The following is a 19,971-nucleotide window of genomic DNA, read 5'->3' on the forward strand; positions in this document are numbered from 1 at the left end:
GTACGCAGGAAATAAATGTGGGCCCGTTGGGCTCAAATCCAAGGGTCCATCCCTAAAATTTTAATACCGGAAAGACTAATTTGCCCTTCATGAAATCACAATTGAAGTCAAAAGAAAACAATAACTTTGAAATTTTTTTTTTTAAGACTAGCTTCTAGAAAAATATATTATTTCAGAGTTTGTTGTTTTACTTCATTTGAAAGGCCCAAACACGCTAACAAAAGAATTATATCCCTAGTCCATAATAACAACAGAGGGGGCTCCCCAATTTTATAATACAAAATTGAGGCTTAAGAGAATGCTTTACAACAACATGATACACTTCCTATAACTGTAATTTCCTATTTGGACATTCCAGTACAACAATTTCAAGCCTTGAGCATGCAGTGATACTGATTTTCAAACCCTGGACTAACTGCAACAAAAGAAATCAAATGGAATGCGTGGTGTGGAATAATTCGTGGAAAGTATCTTTGAGGCCACGATGGTGTTTGCGGCTTCGGTGTAATGAATTCCATCCCAGCTCACAAATCGGGATCCTTCTTCACAAACATGAGAGCCAGGACGACCGCAGAGCCGCCCAGCATTGAAGTTGTACGGAGGACCTCCATTGCCACAGCATGCCATTAGCGGCATAGAGAAACCTACATTGTAACACATTCATCAAAATTAAATTGCATTGCCCCTAAACTAGATTGAACTAATTCACCAGCATGCTACTTCCTTGCTTTAACATAAGTAGGCTTACCGTATTTGGTGGAGTTGGCAATAAGATCATACTTGATGGCGTATATATCTACATAAACTATCACAGCATCCTTCAATTCAGATCTCATCGCGTTGCACAAATCGAGCAATGCTTCATTGAACGATCTCGCAGCCGCATTGTAACTCGAAAGACATCCATATGGATCCAAATCCTTCTTCTCAACTAATGAAAGTTTTTGAGGGAGACAACCCAACGGCCCGGTGTTGTGTATCCAAAAGTTCCTTCCACCTTGATCGTATAAAGCCTACAATTGATGCAGTATAAATTTCAGCATTGATATAAAGTGATAACAAATCAATTTCGCTAAGGATATCCGTCATAATTTCTTTACTCTGCCTGCCCCTTTTTATGATCATTTGTATAGACGCCGAACTCACCTTAACTGCACTCTTGATTTCTTCAATAACTGAAGGAATTCTCTCTGTTATTTGAACGTACGAAAGGTTTTTAGTGAAACAATCGGAAAGGTCATTTTGTCCGATATCGATCATGTAAAGTGCTTTCCGGAAACCTTCATCGTTTATCCAATGTTTCGAACCTAAACATACATTAAGCAGTGTCATTCAGTCAGCTGGTTTTCACAAGAACATCTTCACAACACAAGAACATTTTCACAAGCTCAATATTTATGTTCACATTCAGCAGTGTACTCAGCCAAATAACTCATGGAAATTCAAATTCCAAATATACCTACAATAGCCTTGAAGTGGATGAACTGCATGACTTGAATACTCAAAGAAAAAGGGAAACGCTTCGGGATGGTAGAGGACGATGCAACGGCAAAGTTTGCCCCATTTGAGAAGATGGAGCCAGCCAAAGAGTCTAGGTATGGGCTCAACAGACTCACATTCAGACTCTGGCCTGCACAAGAAAACAACATTATCTTAGTCTTATTAAACTGCATATTCACATGCTGTTACAGATTAAGGATCACAAACAGATGGTCTGGCAGAAAAACATAAAAACTTGCCCTATAAATTATTAGAAACTAGAATTTAATCCTCGAAACTGCCAGTTCCTAATAATCCTATATCCTAACAAGTATAAAGGGAGGTGGCGAGAGTGGGTTCCACTTACAGAGGAGGTCGATGACGAGGCGTCCATCAGACAGACGACCGGTGGATCTGCTGAAGAAGGTACGGCCGTTGGGGGGATTGACAGAGAAGCCGAGTCCGGCGACGAGTCCACCCGTGTCCGAGTTGGAGTCGCCGAAGTTGAAAATTTGGACGGGCCTCGTTGGACAAAGTTGGCCATCGACTGAGGATGAGAGAACGATCAAGAGCACCACTCCGGAGAGTGTTATTATCAGACCCATTGACTGATCAGCCCAACCCAGCCCCTGCACATACACCATTTTTATCCAACGCAATAAGTCTCGAGACTTGAGACTCGAGAGTGAAGAAGAAGCCTAAAGAAAGAGGATTGAAAATTCTACTTTTCTCATTATGAATAAATCATTACAATGAGGCCTTTTATATATTCAAAGCCTAACAAACTAACTAATGAAGCAAACTAACCCTAATTAATAGTGACTAGCACGTGTTTGTTTTAACCGAGTCTTTATACGTAAACTTAATAAGTGAAAAGATTATTCCTCCTAACAAACTAACTAATGAAGCAAACTAAACCTACCTAATCACGTGTTTGTTTTAACCTAGTCTGTCCATATGGAATACAGTTGAGTCGATGATCCAATGACAGGAGGAATTGGAGCGGGAATGAAATGTGGGCCCTCAGGAGTTGGAGGGAGTATTTGGGCAAGATCAAAGTTATAAAGCCCAAATTACTTTTCTTTTTCTTTTTTTCTTTTTAAAAATAAATTATTCGAGTCACTCATTACTAGTGAGTGTTATGCGCAAGGTATGTATCTCAAATTTTATGTAATTATCCAAACATAAGGTGTATAACTAAAAGACACTTTTTCGACAATGTCGATTTTGAAAACTACTATAGTGTACGTATGTGGAGGGGAATGGAACTCAGCTGAGAGAGTGATATCATGTTTGTTTCTCTATTCGATCAATCAGAATATTAGCGATGGCGGAAGCCATGACTTATTTGGCTATCTACTTGTGAGAATGTGAAGGTAAAAAGTCTCATATTGGAAAGCTGAGAAACCTAATAATGACTTATCAGAGCGGGTTAGCCCACCTCAAAACCAATTGGCAATAGGGGGAGTAGCTCAACTCCTCATAAACCCTTGTTAGATTTCTCAACTTTTCAATATGGAACTTTTTACCTTCACATTCACATACTAATCAATTGGTTCACTTTTGTTTTGCAATTCCCTTACTCTTTATCTAATATAAAAGCTTCTTTTCTTTTCATAAGCTTACATTTACGCAAGCATGTCTTGTCATCACGATTTTTATTTTCTTTTTGTGCAGCACCCTTATGCTCTTGAGTCACACTTACAGTTCAAGGGTTTTATTTTCCTCCTGACATTTATTATTTTCTTCATATATGGTGAAATTTTCTAAAGATGATATTAAAAATATATTTTTAAAAAGAAGAAAGAATTCGAATCATATGAGAAAGATAGAGAACTAATTAGTAGCTACTAATTTTAATCACAATTAACAAACTTTAATTTTTTTTCTTGGGAGGGTGGGGTTCAGATAAAACCACCATCATAAGTTCATCATAACTGGAATCTCAACCTGGAGATGAGATCAAATTATTATTCAAATTCATTGTAAACTCAAGTTTTTAAGACCATGGAACACTTTAAGATAATCTTTCCATCCCCACTAATACAAGGAGGCACTTTGCATCCAATGCAGTCTCACACAATACGCTTCACTAGTTTCGCAGCTTGAGGACCCGTATTTAAAAATATATATATATTGAATATTAAATAGTTTGCTATTTCTTTTATAAATTATAATTATTTTAACTACATGTGAAAACGTGAAAACGTGGCATAATTCTTTATAGTGAAATTGATACATTCAACTACATGTGAAAATTACATAAGCCTGAATTCGTAAGGATGAGGTGTTAGAATTATCCTTTAATTAGCAAGAGGTGGCTTTAGATGGGAGTTGACGTCAATTTCATGCAATTGTTTACCTTGAGCTAGAGAACATGCAACTATCATTTATCTCTTAGGGTTGATCTTCTAGTTACTTTATCTATTTTTGTGATAGGATTAATATTAGTTTATATTATATAAGGTAGTTTCCATGCATATCTCCTTTCTTAACCGCCAAACAAATGGGATGTTTGTTGTTGCCGACTTATGCTAGTATAAAAAGGGCCTTCTAGAATTGAAATAAGAGTAAGAAACAAGAAAGAAGAAAATGAGAGAGAAAGTGAGAGAGAGAAAAGGAGAAAGAGTGGTGATGAAACTCTTGGAGTTTGGCTTAGGTGGTAGTACATGGAGATAGGTAGATAGGTTGTCTTGCCAATTTATTTTAGATAGGTTGTCTTGCCAATTTATTTTAAGGGTTCTCATTATCTAGGTTGGTTTATGTAATGTGTTCTGAAAATTCTTATTTTGTGATAAAATATGAAAACCATGAATTATCATGTATTTGTTCTATTTATAAATATCTCTCTATTTCAAGTCAAGCATGTTTTTCACACTATATATTGATTGGAATTTTTTTTGAAGTATGTATTATTCATGGAACATGAGAACTTCAATGTTGGGGTATCCGAGGGATAGATGTAGGACATAGGGCAATGAGGCCAATAGGGGTCAAGTGGTTGGTTACATGCTATGAAGGATAACCGAGATATTATATTTTCTAGAGTGTGTAAAACGACATTGCTTGACTGACAAATTACATAATCTACTCGCTGAGCAGTGGTTGCTCACACCTCACCCTGTTTAATTTTTCAGATGAATTAGTGGGCAAGACAAGGACTAAACCAGTTGAGACTGAATTAGATGAGAGTGATAGAGTTATTTTTTTAATTTATTGTACACTTGTAAGACTTTGGAGCTATTTTTATAAGATAAGTTTATTTTAAACTCATGTTTTGTTTGTTTTGTTTTTTTAATCATGCACCGGGGTCCAAGCGCATGATTTTCTTCCAACCCCTAAGTCCGGAGCGTGACAGATTATTGATCAAGCAACCAAGGCGTAAAGCCCAAATTACTTTTCTTTTTCTTTTTTTCCTTTTTTTCCTTTTAGAAAAAAAAATTACTCGAGCCGCTCATTACTAGCGAGTGTTATGCGTAAGATATGAGTTGCAATCTTTTGTTTGATTCATTTATGTAGTTTGTATCTTAGATTTTATGTAATTATCCACGTAAGGTGTATAACTAAAATAGACTTGTTGGACAATATCGATATTGAAAACTACAATATAATGTACGTATGTGAAGGGAATCAAACTCGATTCAGAGAGTGATATACTGTTTGTTTCTCTTCTCTATTTGATCAATCAGAATATTAGCCATGACTTATTTTGCTATCTATCAATTAGGTCACTTTTGTTTTGTAACGCCCTTACAAAATTTTCTTTTCTTTTCATATGCTTGCACTTGCACAACATGCTCTTGAGTCTTGTCATGATTTTTCTTTTCTTTTTTTGGCAGCGCCCTTATGCTCTTGAGTCATAAGGTTTTTATTTTCCCCCCGACATTTATTATTTTCTTCAAAAATGGTGAAATTTTGGAAAGATGATATCAAAACAGAAAGAAAGAATTCGAATCATATGAGAAAGAACACCAAGCAGTAGCTACTAATTTTAATTACAATTAACAAACTTTAATTTGTCCTTGGGACGGTGGGGTCCAGATACAACCACCACCATAAGTTCATCACAGATGGAACATTTTAAGATAATCGTTCAATCCCCCCTTGATACGAGGAGGCACTTTGTGTCCAATGCAGTCCCACACAATACGCTTCACTAGTTTCGCAGCTTGAACAGAATCCCCTATGACGGCAACTAGGTCATTCTATTCATTCAATCTAAAACAAACAAACAAACAAACATTAAACTCGTATCATTAATTTTATATATATTCTCACAATAATAGCCTACATTCTCTCTTCTCTTTTCTTTTTTCTCCTCTCTGCCTCTCTCTTCTCTCCTTTCCCCTCGCCAAACCCAACCCCTCACTCACCCTATACCTAACCCTCCATGGAATTACTCAACACACCCAAGCCACCACCACCACTCAAATTTTTTTAAAAAAATCTCCTCGACCGCCACTTCCCATATTCTCTCTTGGTAGGGGTAGTATTAGTGAGAGAGAGAGAGAGAGAGAGAGAGAGAGAGAGAGAGAGAGAGAGAGAGAAGAGAGAAGAGGGAGATGGGTGGGGTGCGATGGGGGTTGGTGGGGGAGGGGAAAGAAGAGAGAGGTAGAGAGAGTGAGGTGACAGAGAGATAGGCAAACAGAAGAGTTAATATAGATAGCTAAAATTAATAGAATGCTTACGGCATGTTAGCACCCTTAACGGTTTTGTGGACAGAAATGGACGGAACTGGTAAAGTGACAAAATTTCAGTTTAAGTGGGTAAAGTGAGACTGAGCGTCCGTTTCAGGGGATAAAATAGTGAATAAGCCAATTTTTTTTATACAAATTTATAAATAAACCAAATCCTAGACATGTATTTATAAAAAAACCCAAACACTATTTAAACATAGAAACACACCCAAAATCAACCCCAAAGTCAACAATTGTATATTTTTTGGGTGTGTTTATAAATGGGTTTTGAGTGTGTGTAATGATGAGTTTTGGGTGTGTTTATAAAGTGTTTTGGGTGTTGGGTTTTTTTATAATTTCAGCTCCCATTTTGGGTGTTTTAGTGAAACTCCCTTTTTTTTATTAGGCTTTCATTTAAAGGTTTGAAATTAATTAGGGTAGAAATTGGGGATTGAATTTAACATAAAAAGAAGAATAAGAACAAGAGAAGAACGAAGGTGTGTGTGTACCCTCAGATCTAGGGAAGTGCCTACGACAGAGGCCCTTATTTTCATATTTGTCATTCCTTTTCTTACTATTTATTGGAAGAAAATAAGTTTCTTAAAGTGTAGAAATTTATTTCTGGCATCATATTGACTTCTTTATTAGGATCTACGTCGTATAATGGGACACCAAACTTGTCGGTCTTAATGAGGAAGCGGAGGTTGCCGATGGGGGCATTTGCATTTGAATTCGACTTGCCTCACTGCTGCTCAGCCTCGCCCTTGGCGACGTTGTTACTCCCAGTGGGCTCGTCATTGTGGTTGGCCATTTTTGTTTGAAACCCTATTCACAGAGAAAAGTCAAACGACGTCCTCATAGTTGAGTTTCTGTATCCCCATTACGGGGAGAGGGAAGAAGAGTGGAGTATGCATGAAATAAATGTGGGCCCATTGGGCTCAAATCCAAGAGCCTTTCCCTAAAATTTTAATACCTGAAAGACTAATTTGCCCTTCATGAAACCACAATTGAAGTCAAAAGAAAACAATAACTTTGACTTTCTTTTTTCCTTTTTTTCAAGACTAGCTTCTAGAAAAATATATTATTTCAGAGTTTGTTGTTTTACTTTCATTTGAAAGGCCCAAACACACTAACAAAATAATTATATGCCTAGTCCATAATAACAACAGAAGGGTCCTCAATTTTATAATACAAAATTGAGGCTTAAGAGAAAGTTTTACAACAACATAATACACTTCCTATAACTGTAATTTCCTATTTGGACATTCCAGTACAACAATTTCAAGCCTTTGAGCATGCAGTGATGCTGATTTTCATACCCTAGACTAGCTGCCACAAAAGAACTCAAATGGAATGCGTGGTGTGGAATAATTCGTGGAAAGTATCTTTGAGGCCACGATGGTGTTTGCAGCTTCGGTGTAATGAATTCCATCCCAGCTCACAAATCGGGATCCTTCGTCGCAAACATGAGAGCCAGGTTGACCGCAGAGCCCCCTGACATTGAAATTGTACGGAGGACCTCCGTTGCCACAGCATGCCATTAGCGGCGTAGAGAAACCTACATTGTAACACATTCATCAAAATTAAATTGCACTGGCCCTAAACTAGACTGAACTAATTCACCAGCAAGCTACTTGCTTTAGCATAAGAAGGCTTACCGTATTTGGTGGAGTTGGCAATGAGATCATACTTGATGGCGTATATATCCACATAAACTATCACAGCATCCTTCAATTCAGATCTCATCGCGTTGCACAAATCAAGCAATGCTTCATTGAACGATCTCGCAGCCGCATTGTAACTCGAAAGACATCCATATGAATCCAAATCCTTCTTCTCAACTAATGAAAGTTTTTGAGGGAGACAACCCAACGGCCCGGTGTTGTGTATCCAAAAGTTCCTTCCACCTTGATCGTATAAAGCCTACAATTGATGCAGTATAAATTTCAGCATTGATATAAAGTGATAACAAATCAATTTCTCTAAGGATTTCTGTCGTAATTTCTTTACTCTGCCGGCCCTTTTTATGATCGTTTGTATAGACGCCGAACTCACCTTAACGGCACTATTGATTTCTTCAATAACTGAAGGAATTCTCTCTGTTACTTGAACGTATGAAAGGTCTTTAGTGAAAGAATCAGAAAGGTCATTTTGTCCGATATCAATCATGTAAAGTGCTTTCCGAAAACCTTCATCATTTATCAAATGTTTGAAACCTAAACATACATTGAGCAGTGTCATTCAGTCAGCTGGTTTTCACAAGAACATCTTCACAACACAAGAACATTTTCACAAGCTCAATATCTATGTTCACATTCAGCAGTGTACTCAGCCAAATAACTCATGGAAATTCAAATTCCAAATGTACCTGCAGTAGCCTTGAAGTGGATGAACTGCATGACTTGAATGCTCAAAGAAAAAGGGACACGCTTCGGCATGGTAGAGGACCCGACAACGGCAAAGTTTGCCCCATTTGAGAAGTTGGAGCCTGCCAAAGAGTCTAGGTATGGACTCAATAGACTCACATTCAGACTCTGGCCTGCACAAGGAAAAAACATTATCTTAGTTTCCATTTTTTAATGCATGCTCCTCTCACTCTGTCATAAGACCACGAGGGTGACTATTAAATTTAATCCTATGATCCTAACAAGTATAAAGAGAGGGAGCGAGGGTCTACTTACAGAGGAGGTCGATGATGAGGCGTCCATCGGAGAGGCGACCGGTGGAGCTGCTGAAGAAGGTACGGCCGTTGGGGGGATTGACGGAGTAGCCGAGTCCGGCGACGAGTCCACCCGTGTCCGAGTTGGAGTCGCCAAAGTTGAAGATGTGGACGGGCCTCTTTGAACAAAGTTGGCCATCGACTGAGGATGTGAGAATGATCAAGAGCACCGCTCCGCAGAGTGTGAATATCAGACCCACTGACTGATCAGCCCAACCCAGCCCCTGCACATACACCATTTTTATCCAACGCAGTAAGTCTTGAGACTTGAGACTCGAGAGTGGAGAAGAAGCCTAAAGAAAGAGGATTGAAAATTCTACTTTTCTCATTATGAATAAATCATTACAATGAGGCTTTTTATATATACAAAGCCTGTGTTTGTTTTAACCGAGTCTGTGTACGTAAACTTAATAACTAAAAAGATTATTCCTCCTAACAAACTAACGAATGAAGCAAACTAAACCTAATCACGCGTTTGTTTTAACCGAGTTTGTCCATATGAACTACAGTTGGATCGATGATTCAAAGGCCGGAGGGATTGGTGCAGGAATGAAATGTGGACCCTCGCGAGTTGGAGGGAGTATTTGGGCAAGATCAGAGGCGTAAAGCCCAAATTAGTTTTCTTTTTATATTTTTATATTTTTATATTTTTATTTATTTTTAATGTACTAAATGACCATTTTGCTCTTATTTTTAACTGCAAATTAGATGAAATGTTGTGAATTTAAACAGAGAGGGGAAATTGGCGAAAAAAAGAAGGTCATATCCTTAATTTTCTATAAATAAATAAAAAAAGAATAAGGCGTAAATTGAAAGTTATGTACAAATTCAGGGGGCAAATCACTAATATACCCTTCATTTTTTGGCAGCAACCTTATGCTCTTGACTCTTGAGTCATAAGGTTACGCTTACAGTTTAAGGGTTTTTATTTTTCCCCCGACATTTATTATTTTCTTCAAAAAATGGTGAAAATTTTGGAAAGATGATATAAAAAAAAAGAAATAAAGAATTTGAATCATATGAGAAAGAGAACCAAGTAGTAGGAGTAGCTACAAATTATAATTACAATTAACAAACTTTAATTTGTCCTCGGTAGGGTGGGGTCCGGATAAAACCACCATCATAAGTTCATCATAACTGGAATCTCAACCTGGAGATGAGATGAGATGAGATTATTATTCAAATTCATTATAAACTCAAGTTTTTAAGACCATGGAACACTTAAAGATAATCTTTCAATCCCCTCTGATACAAGGAAGCACTTTGCGTCCAATGCAGTCCCACACAATACACTTCACTAGTTTTGCGGCTTGAACAGAACCCCATATAGCAGCAGCCAGGTCATTCTATTCATTCAAAACAAACAAACAAACATTAAACACGTATCATTATTTTTATATATATTCTCACTACATTCAACTGCAGCTAGAGCTGGAAGACCAGACCAAACTAGAAAGAAACAAATTTGCAATGCAGCAACCATCGAAGGAAAAGAAAACAAAATAAAGCAACACTACTAACATTTGGGCGGATATAATTTTCACATCCTGTAATTTCTTCAAGTTCCTACATTCATCCCAATTACATTGTCAAAATAAAAAATTAGAGACGAAGAAAAGCAGCAAAAACTAAATACTTTACGCACCTCTACAGGGAAATTCAGGAGACGTTTCTTCTGTTTTCCATATTCATCATGCACACTAAATTTAATAAAAAAAAGAAGAATAAGAACAAAAGAAGAAGGTAGGTGCGTTCGTACAGTCAGATCTCAGGAAAAGTGCCTACTGAAAGAGTAGAAATTTATTTCTGGCATTCTATTTTCATCAGCATCTACGTCGTATAAAGGGACACCAAACTTGTCGGTCTTAATGGGGACGCGGAGGTTGCCCAGGGGGGCATCTGAATTTGAATTTGACTTGCCTCGTCGTCGCTCAGCCTCGCCCTTGACAACATTGCTATTCATAGCCGGTGGCTCATCGTCGTGGTTGCCCATTTTGTTTGAAACCGTAAACACAGAGAAAAGTCGAACGACGTCCCCAAAGATGAGTTTTGTATCTTCGTAATGGAGGGAAGGGAAGAAGAGTGGAGTATGCAGGAAATAAATGTGCGTCCGTTGGGCTCAAATCCAAAGGCCCATCCCTAAATTTTTAATACCAAAAAGACTAATTTGCCCTTCATGAAAACACAATTGAAGTGAAAAGAAAAAAGAAAACAATAACTTTGCCTTTTCTTTTTCTTTTATTTTAAGACGAGCGTCTAGAAAAATATGTTATTTCAGAGTTTCTTGTTTTACTATTTGAAAGGCCCAAACACACTAACAAAAGAATCACATGCCTAGTCCATAATAATTAGGGATACAAAATTGAGGCTTAAGAGAATGTTTTACAACAACATGATACACTTTCTAAAACTGTAAATTGCTATTTGGACATTCCAGTACAAGGAGAAGGAAGTAAACCGCTACAATTTCAAGCCTTGAGCATGCAGTGCTACTGATTTTCTAACCCTTACTAACTGCAACAAAAGAAATCAAATGGAACGCGTGGTGTGGAAAAATTCTTCGAAAGTATCTTTGTGGCCACGATGGTGTTTGCGGCTTCAGTGTAATGAATTCCATCCCAGTTCACAAATAGAGATCCTTCGTCGCAAACCTGGGAGCCAGGATGACCGCAGGTCAGCCCGACATTGTAGTTGTACGGAGGACCTCCGTTGCCACAACATGCCATTAGAGGCCTAGAGAAACCTACATCGTAACACATTCAAAATTAGTTGTACTGCCCTAAACTAGGTTGAACTTAATAACCAGCAAGCTACTCGCTTGCATTAGCATAAGTAGGCTTAGGCTTACTGTATTTGGTGGAGTTGGCAATGAGATCATACTTGATGGCATATATATCCACATAAACTATCACAGCATCCTTCAATTCAGATCTCATCCCATTGCACAAATGGCGCAATGCTTCGTTGAACAATCTTGCAGCTGCATTGTAAGTCGAAAGACATCCATATGGATCAAAATCCTTCTTCTCAACTAATGAAAGTTTTTGAGGGAGACAACCCAACGGCCCGGTGTTGTGTATCCAAAAGTTCCTTCCACCTTGATCATATAAAGCCTACGATTGATGCAATAGAAATTTCAGCATTGATATAAAGTGATAACAAATCAATTTAGCTAAGGATTTCTGTCATAATTTCTTTACTCTGCCTGCCCTTTTTATGATCGTTTGTATAGATGCTGAACTCACCTTAACGGCACTCTTGATTTCTGCAATAACTGAAGGAATTCTCTTTGTTACTTGAGCGTATGAAAGGTTTTTAGCGAATGAATCGGCAAGGTCATTTTGTCCGATATCGATCATGTACAGTGCTTTCCGGAAACCGTCATCATTTATCAAATGTTTTGAACCTAAACATACATTGAGCAGTATCATTCAATCAGCTGGTTTTCAGAAGAACAACATCTTCACAACACAAGAATATTTTCACAAGCTCAATATCTATGTTCACATTCAGCAGTGTAATCAGCCAAATAACGCAATATCCAGTCAAAGCAGCAAGGAAATTCAAATTCCAAATATACCTGCAGTAGCCTTGAAGTGGATGAACTGCATGACTTGAATATTCAAAGAAAAAGGGACACGCTTCGGGAGGGTAGAGGACCCGACAACGGCGAAGTTTGCCCCATTTGAGAACCTGGACCCTGCCAAAGAGTCTAGGTATGGGCTCAAAAGACTCACATTCAGACTCTGGCCTGCACAAGAAAACAACATCATCTTAGTTTCCATTTTTTAATACATGCTCCTCTCACTCTGTCATAACACCACAAGGGTGACTAGGCTGTGTCTATAGTATTCAGTTTATTAGACTGCACATTCACATGCTCTGAGACAGATTAAAATCACAAACGATACAAGCCCATACCCGTATCGACAGATTGTCTGGCAGAAAAAACTTAAAAACTTACCCTATATTAGATTAATCAGATCTCATTGAAAACTATAATTTAATCCTTGGATAAGATCCAAATTAGATTAATCACTGGTGAAAGATTAAATATTGACTTAAGTCCTTTTGACCCCATATCCATGGCAGCATACTTACATGACTTGCTGCACCTAATTCAAATTCACTACACATATTCTGAAATAAGTCAAAACTATATTCACATTGTTGACATTTTTAATAAGGTGATTATATCGTGCAGCTTCCCAAAGTTTCGATCGAATAGAATCAATCAAATTTTCACAGCATATCTAATTGCACGTGCAGAAGAACTAACCAACGTAGTCAAAAGAACATTACTTTAAACATCAAGATTTTCACGCGACGTCGTGTCATCGCATAATGCAACTTATTTCGGGTCAAACGACGTCGTGTCGTCATGTAATGTAATTTGTTTTGACTCCACGACGTCGTTTCCTCGCATAACAACAGTAAACTCCAAGCTCCAAAACACACACCCTCGAAACTGCCGACACAGAGCCAGCCAACTACTCCCCCCCAGAATCACAAGATCGATTTCATCGACGTACGGTTTCTAATCCAATGATCCTAACAAGTATAAAGGGAGGGGTCCACTTACAGAGGAGGTCGATGACGAGGCGTCCGTCGGAGAGGCGGCCGGTTGATCTACGGAAGAAGGTACGTCCGTTGGGGGGATTGACGGAGTAGCCGAGTCCAGCGACGAGTCCACCCGTGTCCGAGTTGGAGTCGCCGAAGTTGAAGATGTGGACGGGCCTTGTTGGACCAAGATGGCCATCGACTGAGGCTGAGAGAATGATCAGAAGCACCGCCCCAGAGAGTGTTAGAATCAGACCCACCGACTGAGCCCAACCCAGCCGCTGCAGCACATACACCATTTTTATCCAACTCTATTCACTTCGCTTCACACTGTGACTTGAGACTTGAGAGTGGACAAGAAGCCCACATCTTTTAAAAGCTCTGCTTCCAATTTTCAGACATGGAATTTTCTTTTTTCTTTTTTCTTTTTTCTTTTTTTCTGACATAGAAGAATAAATAATTGTTCCCTTTTTAAAGTAAATTTAGGTTTTAGTCAAAAAAAAAAAATATTTACTTTTCTAAAAAGCCAAAAAAATTTCAACAAAAACAGAAAAACCTCTCAACTTTCAAATCAAATACATGCAAATATAAAGGATTCCTCAGAAAATCCAAAAATAAATAAGGGCAATTTTGTCCATTTTGACTTTTTTACAAAATTTATCTCTCCTTTGTGTTTTTCCAAAGTTTCCATTTTTTTAATTTAAAGTTTTTCTCTATAAGCAATATTAAGGGAATGGAAAATCAAACTTATGATTTAAATTACGAGAACAACTTGCATGCTACGACTGTGTTATACAAGTTTTTCTCTTAAGCTTGCCCATTTTTATTTTTCTACTACCACCGACACCTGCATTTGCTCTCCAAGTACATAAAGAAAAAACAAAATAAAAATAAAAACTATGCATCACACACACATAACATAACACATTGTTCAAAATATCCTCTCTTCCCTAAATAAAATTGTAAAGAAATTTAGGAAGCGTTTGGTATCCTATTCAAATAGGGAACTCAAAAACTTTGATTTCTTTTTTTTTTTTTTAATAAGGAGTTCTTAAATCTATTTTAAAGATTCAAAAACTGGTTTGGTATGCAACTTGAAAACTGTTTTCAAATCTTAAAAATTTGAGAACTTGTAGGTTATTAGAAAAAAAAAATTGAAAAACAGATATTTTTTGTTTTTAATAATTGGGTGATTTTTAGTTGTTCTTGAGTTCGAATTTTTAAAAATAGGGCTACCAAACAGGTTTTCTTTGTTTTGGACCCAAATTTTGTTTTTAAGTTTAAAAAGTTGAATTCAAGTTGAATACCAAACAGACCCTTATTATTTATTTATTTTTAAAATTGAAAGAATTTGATGAAGCATTCAAAATGATTTATAGCTTCCAGTTAAATGAATCCCATGGTCAATTCAAAATTTAGTGAAAAATGAGGGTACCTTTTTCTCATCATCAGGTGCAATTCTTCCATGGTTTGCAGCAGCTGCATTTTTGTCTGGGATTTGTTGATGATGGAATGCTAGATTAAAAGGACGAGAAGGACGACCAAAAGTGCCCTCCCCAACAACTCCTTTATCTTTCCTCTGAATTCTTCCACTCTCAAGCAAAGATTCAGCGTCTTCCTCCTCATCTTCTCCCTTTGTTATGCCTGAACCTTTCATATCTTTGTACATTGTTACGAGTCACACAGGGTCAACACAGAGATGAAGCGGGTGTTGGATACAATTTCAAATCTAAGCCGCTAAAATCAATTATAAAACCTCCGCAATTTTAGCACCACCTCCCTTACTGAAGGTCAATATTGTGCCTATTTGAGTTATGACCCATGTATTTTTATGAACCTAACTCATATATGAGCCAAAGATATATCTCATTAAGGCTGACGCCCAAATTCATTCAGGATAGTTGGATCGATTGTCCGATCCAGTCACATCTCCCAAATATCCAGCAAGTTTTGTTTTAAGTTTGAATCTCCTTCCCCACGAAATAAAAGGAAAGGTTCGTCTTCAATGCTAACTTGCATTAGGAGATATAACATTAGCACAATTATGGTTCTATACTTCTTTGTAAAGAATTAATAAGTGATCTCTTACCCTTGGAACCATTATGTGAGATTCATGTTAAATTGGCGAGGACTCTTATATTATATAGTGAGTGATGAGGACGTAAATATGATTGGAAATTAACGTGTACACTTATAGCTAAAGCTAGTATCGTATTTGGAAGTTGGTAGATCCATATATATTCAGGTTTCCCTTTTAAAGTAAATTCAATACATACACTCTTTGCGGTTGATTGTACAAAGCGAATTCATTGATAACTTTTATGTGATTTTCATATTTGGTGATAGATCCAAAGGTACTAATTAAACCCAAGCATTCGTACATCGAATATTAAGAAGAGAGTTCTTTCTAAATATGAGTCACGATGATGAGATGAAATGATAAATATAAACGATATTGAGAAAAGAGAATCTAACACAATATTTCAAGGACTTCCGGGTGTAAAGGTGAATGAAATTGTTTGCATCAGAAAATATTTTAATGCGTTACTTTCAATTGGCTACGCCTACTACCAACCTCATCAGCTTGGCTGACGTTTACCTAATAATTGCTTAAAAGACAAAAACTGAAAGCGTCTTTATGTGGTAGTGGCAACCTCATTTAGACCATGTAGCCATGCATAAGCCCAAGTGTTACAAGAAATCAATCTTCAACGGCTTCTTTCTCTTATTTCCACGCAAAACTCTCTTCTACTTTCTGTTTTGCTTATTATCCCAGCTAGCTATAGCTAGCTCAATACATATGCCCTGCACATTTCTCATTCTCTGAAATCTCTCTCTCTCTCTCTCTCTCTCTCTCTCTCCACTTGCCTTTCGTGTATATATAGTACACATTAGAACTTGAGATCAGAAAACAGAAAAAACAAAATATCAATGGCTGGCTATGGTGATTACTTGCCATTCTTGGCCATGGTGCTTGTCCAAATGAGCTATGCAGGAATGAACATCATTTCAAAGCTTGCTATCGAATCTGACATGAACCCTCTTGTTCTTGTTGCTTATCGCCAAGTTTTCGCCACCCTTTCCATTGCCCCCTTTGCTTATTGGATGGAATGGTAAAAATTACAACCCTATCTCCTAGTTTCGGTACATGCATGTCACAAAATCCTCCTATATTTGAGTTTTATTATATATCATCCAGTCACATTAGCTTGCCAGGTTTGCTATGCATGTGTCAAGTTTCATGGATTTTTGTCTCTCTGACTTGCTTAGTTTATTTGAGTCAAATGAGTTTCAAGATTTTCAATGTATAAACAAGCTTTCCCTGTTTGTTTCTTATTATTTTATACAGAAAGTGAGTTTTGATAGTATAAACAAGTAATTGTTTAATTTGGGTTTTGTTGGTCACTGAAAAAAGAAACAAGAAGCTTGGGTTAGCTCTTTTTTGGAGGATGAAATTTTAGGAGTTGTTAAGTCTTGATCTGTACTAGTTAGTTGTTGTTTCTTTTTTGGGTTTGTCCCCCTTATCTCATTAAAAAAAAAAACAAGAAGATCTAGAAAAGAACAGAGAACAAAATGTTTCTCTGTCCTCTTTTTTTTGTTCTTCATCTCAGTTAGATTATTATTTTGATCAAATAGAAGCTGTTTATTGATTTGAGCCTCTTGTTTTTCCTTCCTTCTTCGAAAAGTTAAAGTGGTTTTAAGAGTTTTTTAAGGCTGAAAGTGTGCAATTAATTTAAAGTTGTTCTTGGAAAATCCGGAGACGCAAAAAACTCTGATGCAGAATTGAATGAGATCTGTTTTGGCATAGAAGCACGCGATAAACGCAGAAGGCCATGCATGATAATTGTGTCCAACTTTTTATCAGTCTGTCTGTATTTGAGCTTAATTTAACGTGCCGCCTAGTGGTTTGACGGATGGCATAAGTCAAAGCCCCACCAGCTTTGCATGGTTGCCATGTCATCTTTCACCATTTGTCTTTTCCTTCTTCTTTGCTTAGCTCTAGGCCACAGCTAGGTCCAAAGAAAAAAAAATCTATTTCAAGTTTATAAGATGTGTTTTTTTTTTCCTGATAGGAAAACAAGACCCAGGATCACAGTGCCTATTCTTTTCCAGACTTTTCTATGCTCTTTAACTGGGTAAGTGTTTTGATTAACTTCTAATTAAGTTCTTAATTAAGTGTATCAATGTTGCTAAGCAGCAAGATGAATTCAAAATGCAGGGCAACTGCAAATCAGGTTTTCTATTTTGTTGGTTTGAAAACTTCGACCCCAACCATTGCATGCGCATTGACCAATACACTTCCAGCAATGACATTTATCCTTGCACTCATTTTCAGGTAATGTGCTGTACTAATCAACATGTTAATTAATTGTGTTAGGATTGTTTGATGAACTTAATTATGTGTTTAATTATGCAGACAAGAATCTGCAAAAATAAAGAGCAAACCAGGATTGTCAAAGGTGATGGGAACAGTTGTGTGTGTGTCTGGAGCCATGCTGCTTTCATTTTACCATGGACACATCATTGGCTTAGGTGAGTCCAAAATTCACTGGGCATATGCTCAGAGAATGGGAGAGCAGGCAAATTCCAGCTCCAATGGAAGTTCCTTTGTGGGCCCCCTTTGTGTAATCATAAGCACCTTAGGTTGGGCATTCTGGTTCATAATCCAAGTAAGTTAAAGTACTGATCCTTACCCATTTTACTGTTCTAAGTTTTGTTGTGCATGCAGATTGCAGAATAATATTGTTACAATAATTTTATTTATTTTCTCTTGATTTTTAATTTCAGGCAAAAGTGGGGGAGAATTTTCCAGCTCCTTATACAAGCACCACATTGATGTGTTTGATGGCCAGCTTTGAGTGTGGGATCATTGCTGTGATTGCTGATCACAAAGTTTCTGCTTGGTCATTGAAAAATCCCATGTGGCTTATTTCAGCCCTCTATTGTGTATGTGCTCTTGACTTGGCTTAATTAACAGCATTTTAACTAGAATTTTCTTACTAAACAGAGGGTTGAATGTATGATTATGCCTAGTTTAGTAGTTTGTATGTATCTGATTAGCTTGCATACCTAGTTTGTCCCAACATAATAAACTTAATCATGAGTTATTAAGCTTTTAATTAGTTTCATACTAAATCATGATCATGATGCTAATCTCAGGGAATTTTGGGTTCTGCACTAGCTTTCTTCCTCTCTTCCTGGAGTATTCAGAGAAAAGGCCCTCTTTACGTGTCGGTGTTCAGCCCCTTGCTCCTCATCATTGTGGCCATTTCAAGTTGGGCTCTGCTTGAGGAGAAATTATACCTTGGAACGTACGTATATAAAGTTTACTCATCTCCAAGTTCTTTACTTCATTATGTTTAATAAACACCTGCTTTAATTCTGCTAATTAATCTGTTGGTTCATATTGTGCTTGACTTAGTGCCATAGGGTCGATTTTGATCGTTTGCGGGCTCTATCTTGTTCTGTGGGGGAAGAACAACGAGACGGAGGTTGAGAAGCCAACAAAAGAAACAGACACAACAAAGGCAGATCATGCCAAGGAGTATGAGAGAAACGACTTGGAACTGCAGCTGCAAGTGCACTCGAAAAGCGACAGTGACGTTATGGGATGATACACAACAGCAAAGGCAAACTTCCCCTGTTGCATCGAATCTATGCTGCCATTTCATTTTCTATCTGAGGTCACTTCATGAACCTCCCAGATAAATGTAATATTAGATTGGCCAACAAGGACCAGTTGTTGCTTTCTTTAAGCTGCATTTGGAAGTTTCTTCTAGCAAAAATGACTCCAAATTTCATGTCGTACTTGTGTTTGTCCAACTGTAATGTGATTTTGTAATGGGAAGTTGCTTTCTTTTACTTCTTTTGTTTTGTTCTCATGGTTCAGTTTTGATTGATCATCATCCGCAATCCCCCGCCACCCAATTGCTATATATATATATATATATATATATTTGTCATTAACCAAATGCACATTAGTAGCCATGTGTTCTCTTTCAAACTCAAACCAAGTGCCATAGCTAATGCCCAATGCATGGAAGATGAGACACAAATATCAGAATTGAATACATATAATGGTGAAATAATTTTGCAATCTGCCAAGTAGAAATAGACCTCATGCTTAAACCCTGCGTGAAACTTACTACATAACAATGAGTCTCGTTCCAATTGAAAAAAAAAAAACCAATTGAGTAGCGCTTATGTGTCTCGCAAATTTCTTATTAGAGTTAGGCAAATTGTACCACGAGTCTTATAAATTTCTTATAAGCAAGCTAGGTATATTATAAATGACGTGCTTGATATATTTTACAAATCAGTCATATATATACGTACAAATCGGTGAAATTTACCATATAACATGTGTAATTAATCTTTTAGAGCCAACCAGTGATTGTACTTACAAATTAGTAAAACTCACCTCATTTCCACCCTTCCTTCTTTAAGAGAAGCATTAAAAACGTACTTATTCCGTATAATAGGCTTTGTAAGGGGCAAATCGACAATTAGATAAACTATTGGACCACATTGGAGCAT

The 19,971-nt window shown here is 37.3% G+C and overlaps 4 protein-coding genes across 4 annotated transcripts; 1 reads left to right on the forward strand and 3 right to left on the reverse strand.

The window, feature by feature from the left end:
- Positions 1–285: 285 nt before the first annotated feature.
- LOC103344565 (GDSL esterase/lipase At1g09390-like) lies at positions 286–2,084 on the reverse strand. The gene is made up of 5 exons (XM_016792292.2): positions 1,847–2,084; positions 1,460–1,630; positions 1,147–1,307; positions 749–1,013; positions 286–644 (listed from the first exon to the last, which is right to left on the reverse strand). Exons 1-5 carry the CDS (start codon positions 2,082–2,084, stop codon positions 412–414), a joined length of 1,068 nt encoding a protein of 355 aa, XP_016647778.2. The 3' UTR covers positions 286–411.
- Positions 2,085–7,480: 5,396 nt separating this feature from the next.
- LOC103344564 (GDSL esterase/lipase At1g09390-like) lies at positions 7,481–9,113 on the reverse strand. Its single transcript, XM_008248158.2, has 5 exons — positions 8,837–9,113; positions 8,524–8,694; positions 8,211–8,371; positions 7,814–8,078; positions 7,481–7,713 (listed from the first exon to the last, which is right to left on the reverse strand). Exons 1-5 carry the CDS (start codon positions 9,111–9,113, stop codon positions 7,481–7,483), a joined length of 1,107 nt encoding a protein of 368 aa, XP_008246380.2.
- A 2,076-nt stretch (positions 9,114–11,189) lies between these two features.
- On the reverse strand, positions 11,190–13,822 carry LOC103344475 (GDSL-like Lipase/Acylhydrolase superfamily protein). The gene is made up of 5 exons (XM_008248054.3): positions 13,457–13,822; positions 12,455–12,625; positions 12,120–12,280; positions 11,723–11,987; positions 11,190–11,617 (listed from the first exon to the last, which is right to left on the reverse strand). The coding sequence occupies exons 1-5, from the start codon at positions 13,731–13,733 to the stop codon at positions 11,385–11,387; spliced, it is 1,107 nt and encodes a 368-aa protein (XP_008246276.2). The 5' UTR covers positions 13,734–13,822; the 3' UTR covers positions 11,190–11,384.
- Positions 13,823–16,269: 2,447 nt separating this feature from the next.
- On the forward strand, positions 16,270–19,296 carry UMAMIT25 (nodulin MtN21 /EamA-like transporter family protein). Its single transcript, XM_008248047.2, has 7 exons — positions 16,270–16,547; positions 17,508–17,570; positions 17,654–17,770; positions 17,852–18,104; positions 18,223–18,381; positions 18,595–18,746; positions 18,857–19,296. Exons 1-7 carry the CDS (start codon positions 16,366–16,368, stop codon positions 19,047–19,049), a joined length of 1,119 nt encoding a protein of 372 aa, XP_008246269.1. The 5' UTR covers positions 16,270–16,365; the 3' UTR covers positions 19,050–19,296.
- Positions 19,297–19,971: the final 675 nt, after the last annotated feature.

Source organism: Prunus mume, linkage group LG1 (genome assembly GCF_029339155.1).
Source record: "Prunus mume cultivar Tortuosa linkage group LG1, ASM2933915v1, whole genome shotgun sequence".
In the NCBI taxonomy this organism is placed as follows: Eukaryota; Viridiplantae; Streptophyta; class Magnoliopsida; order Rosales; family Rosaceae; genus Prunus; species Prunus mume.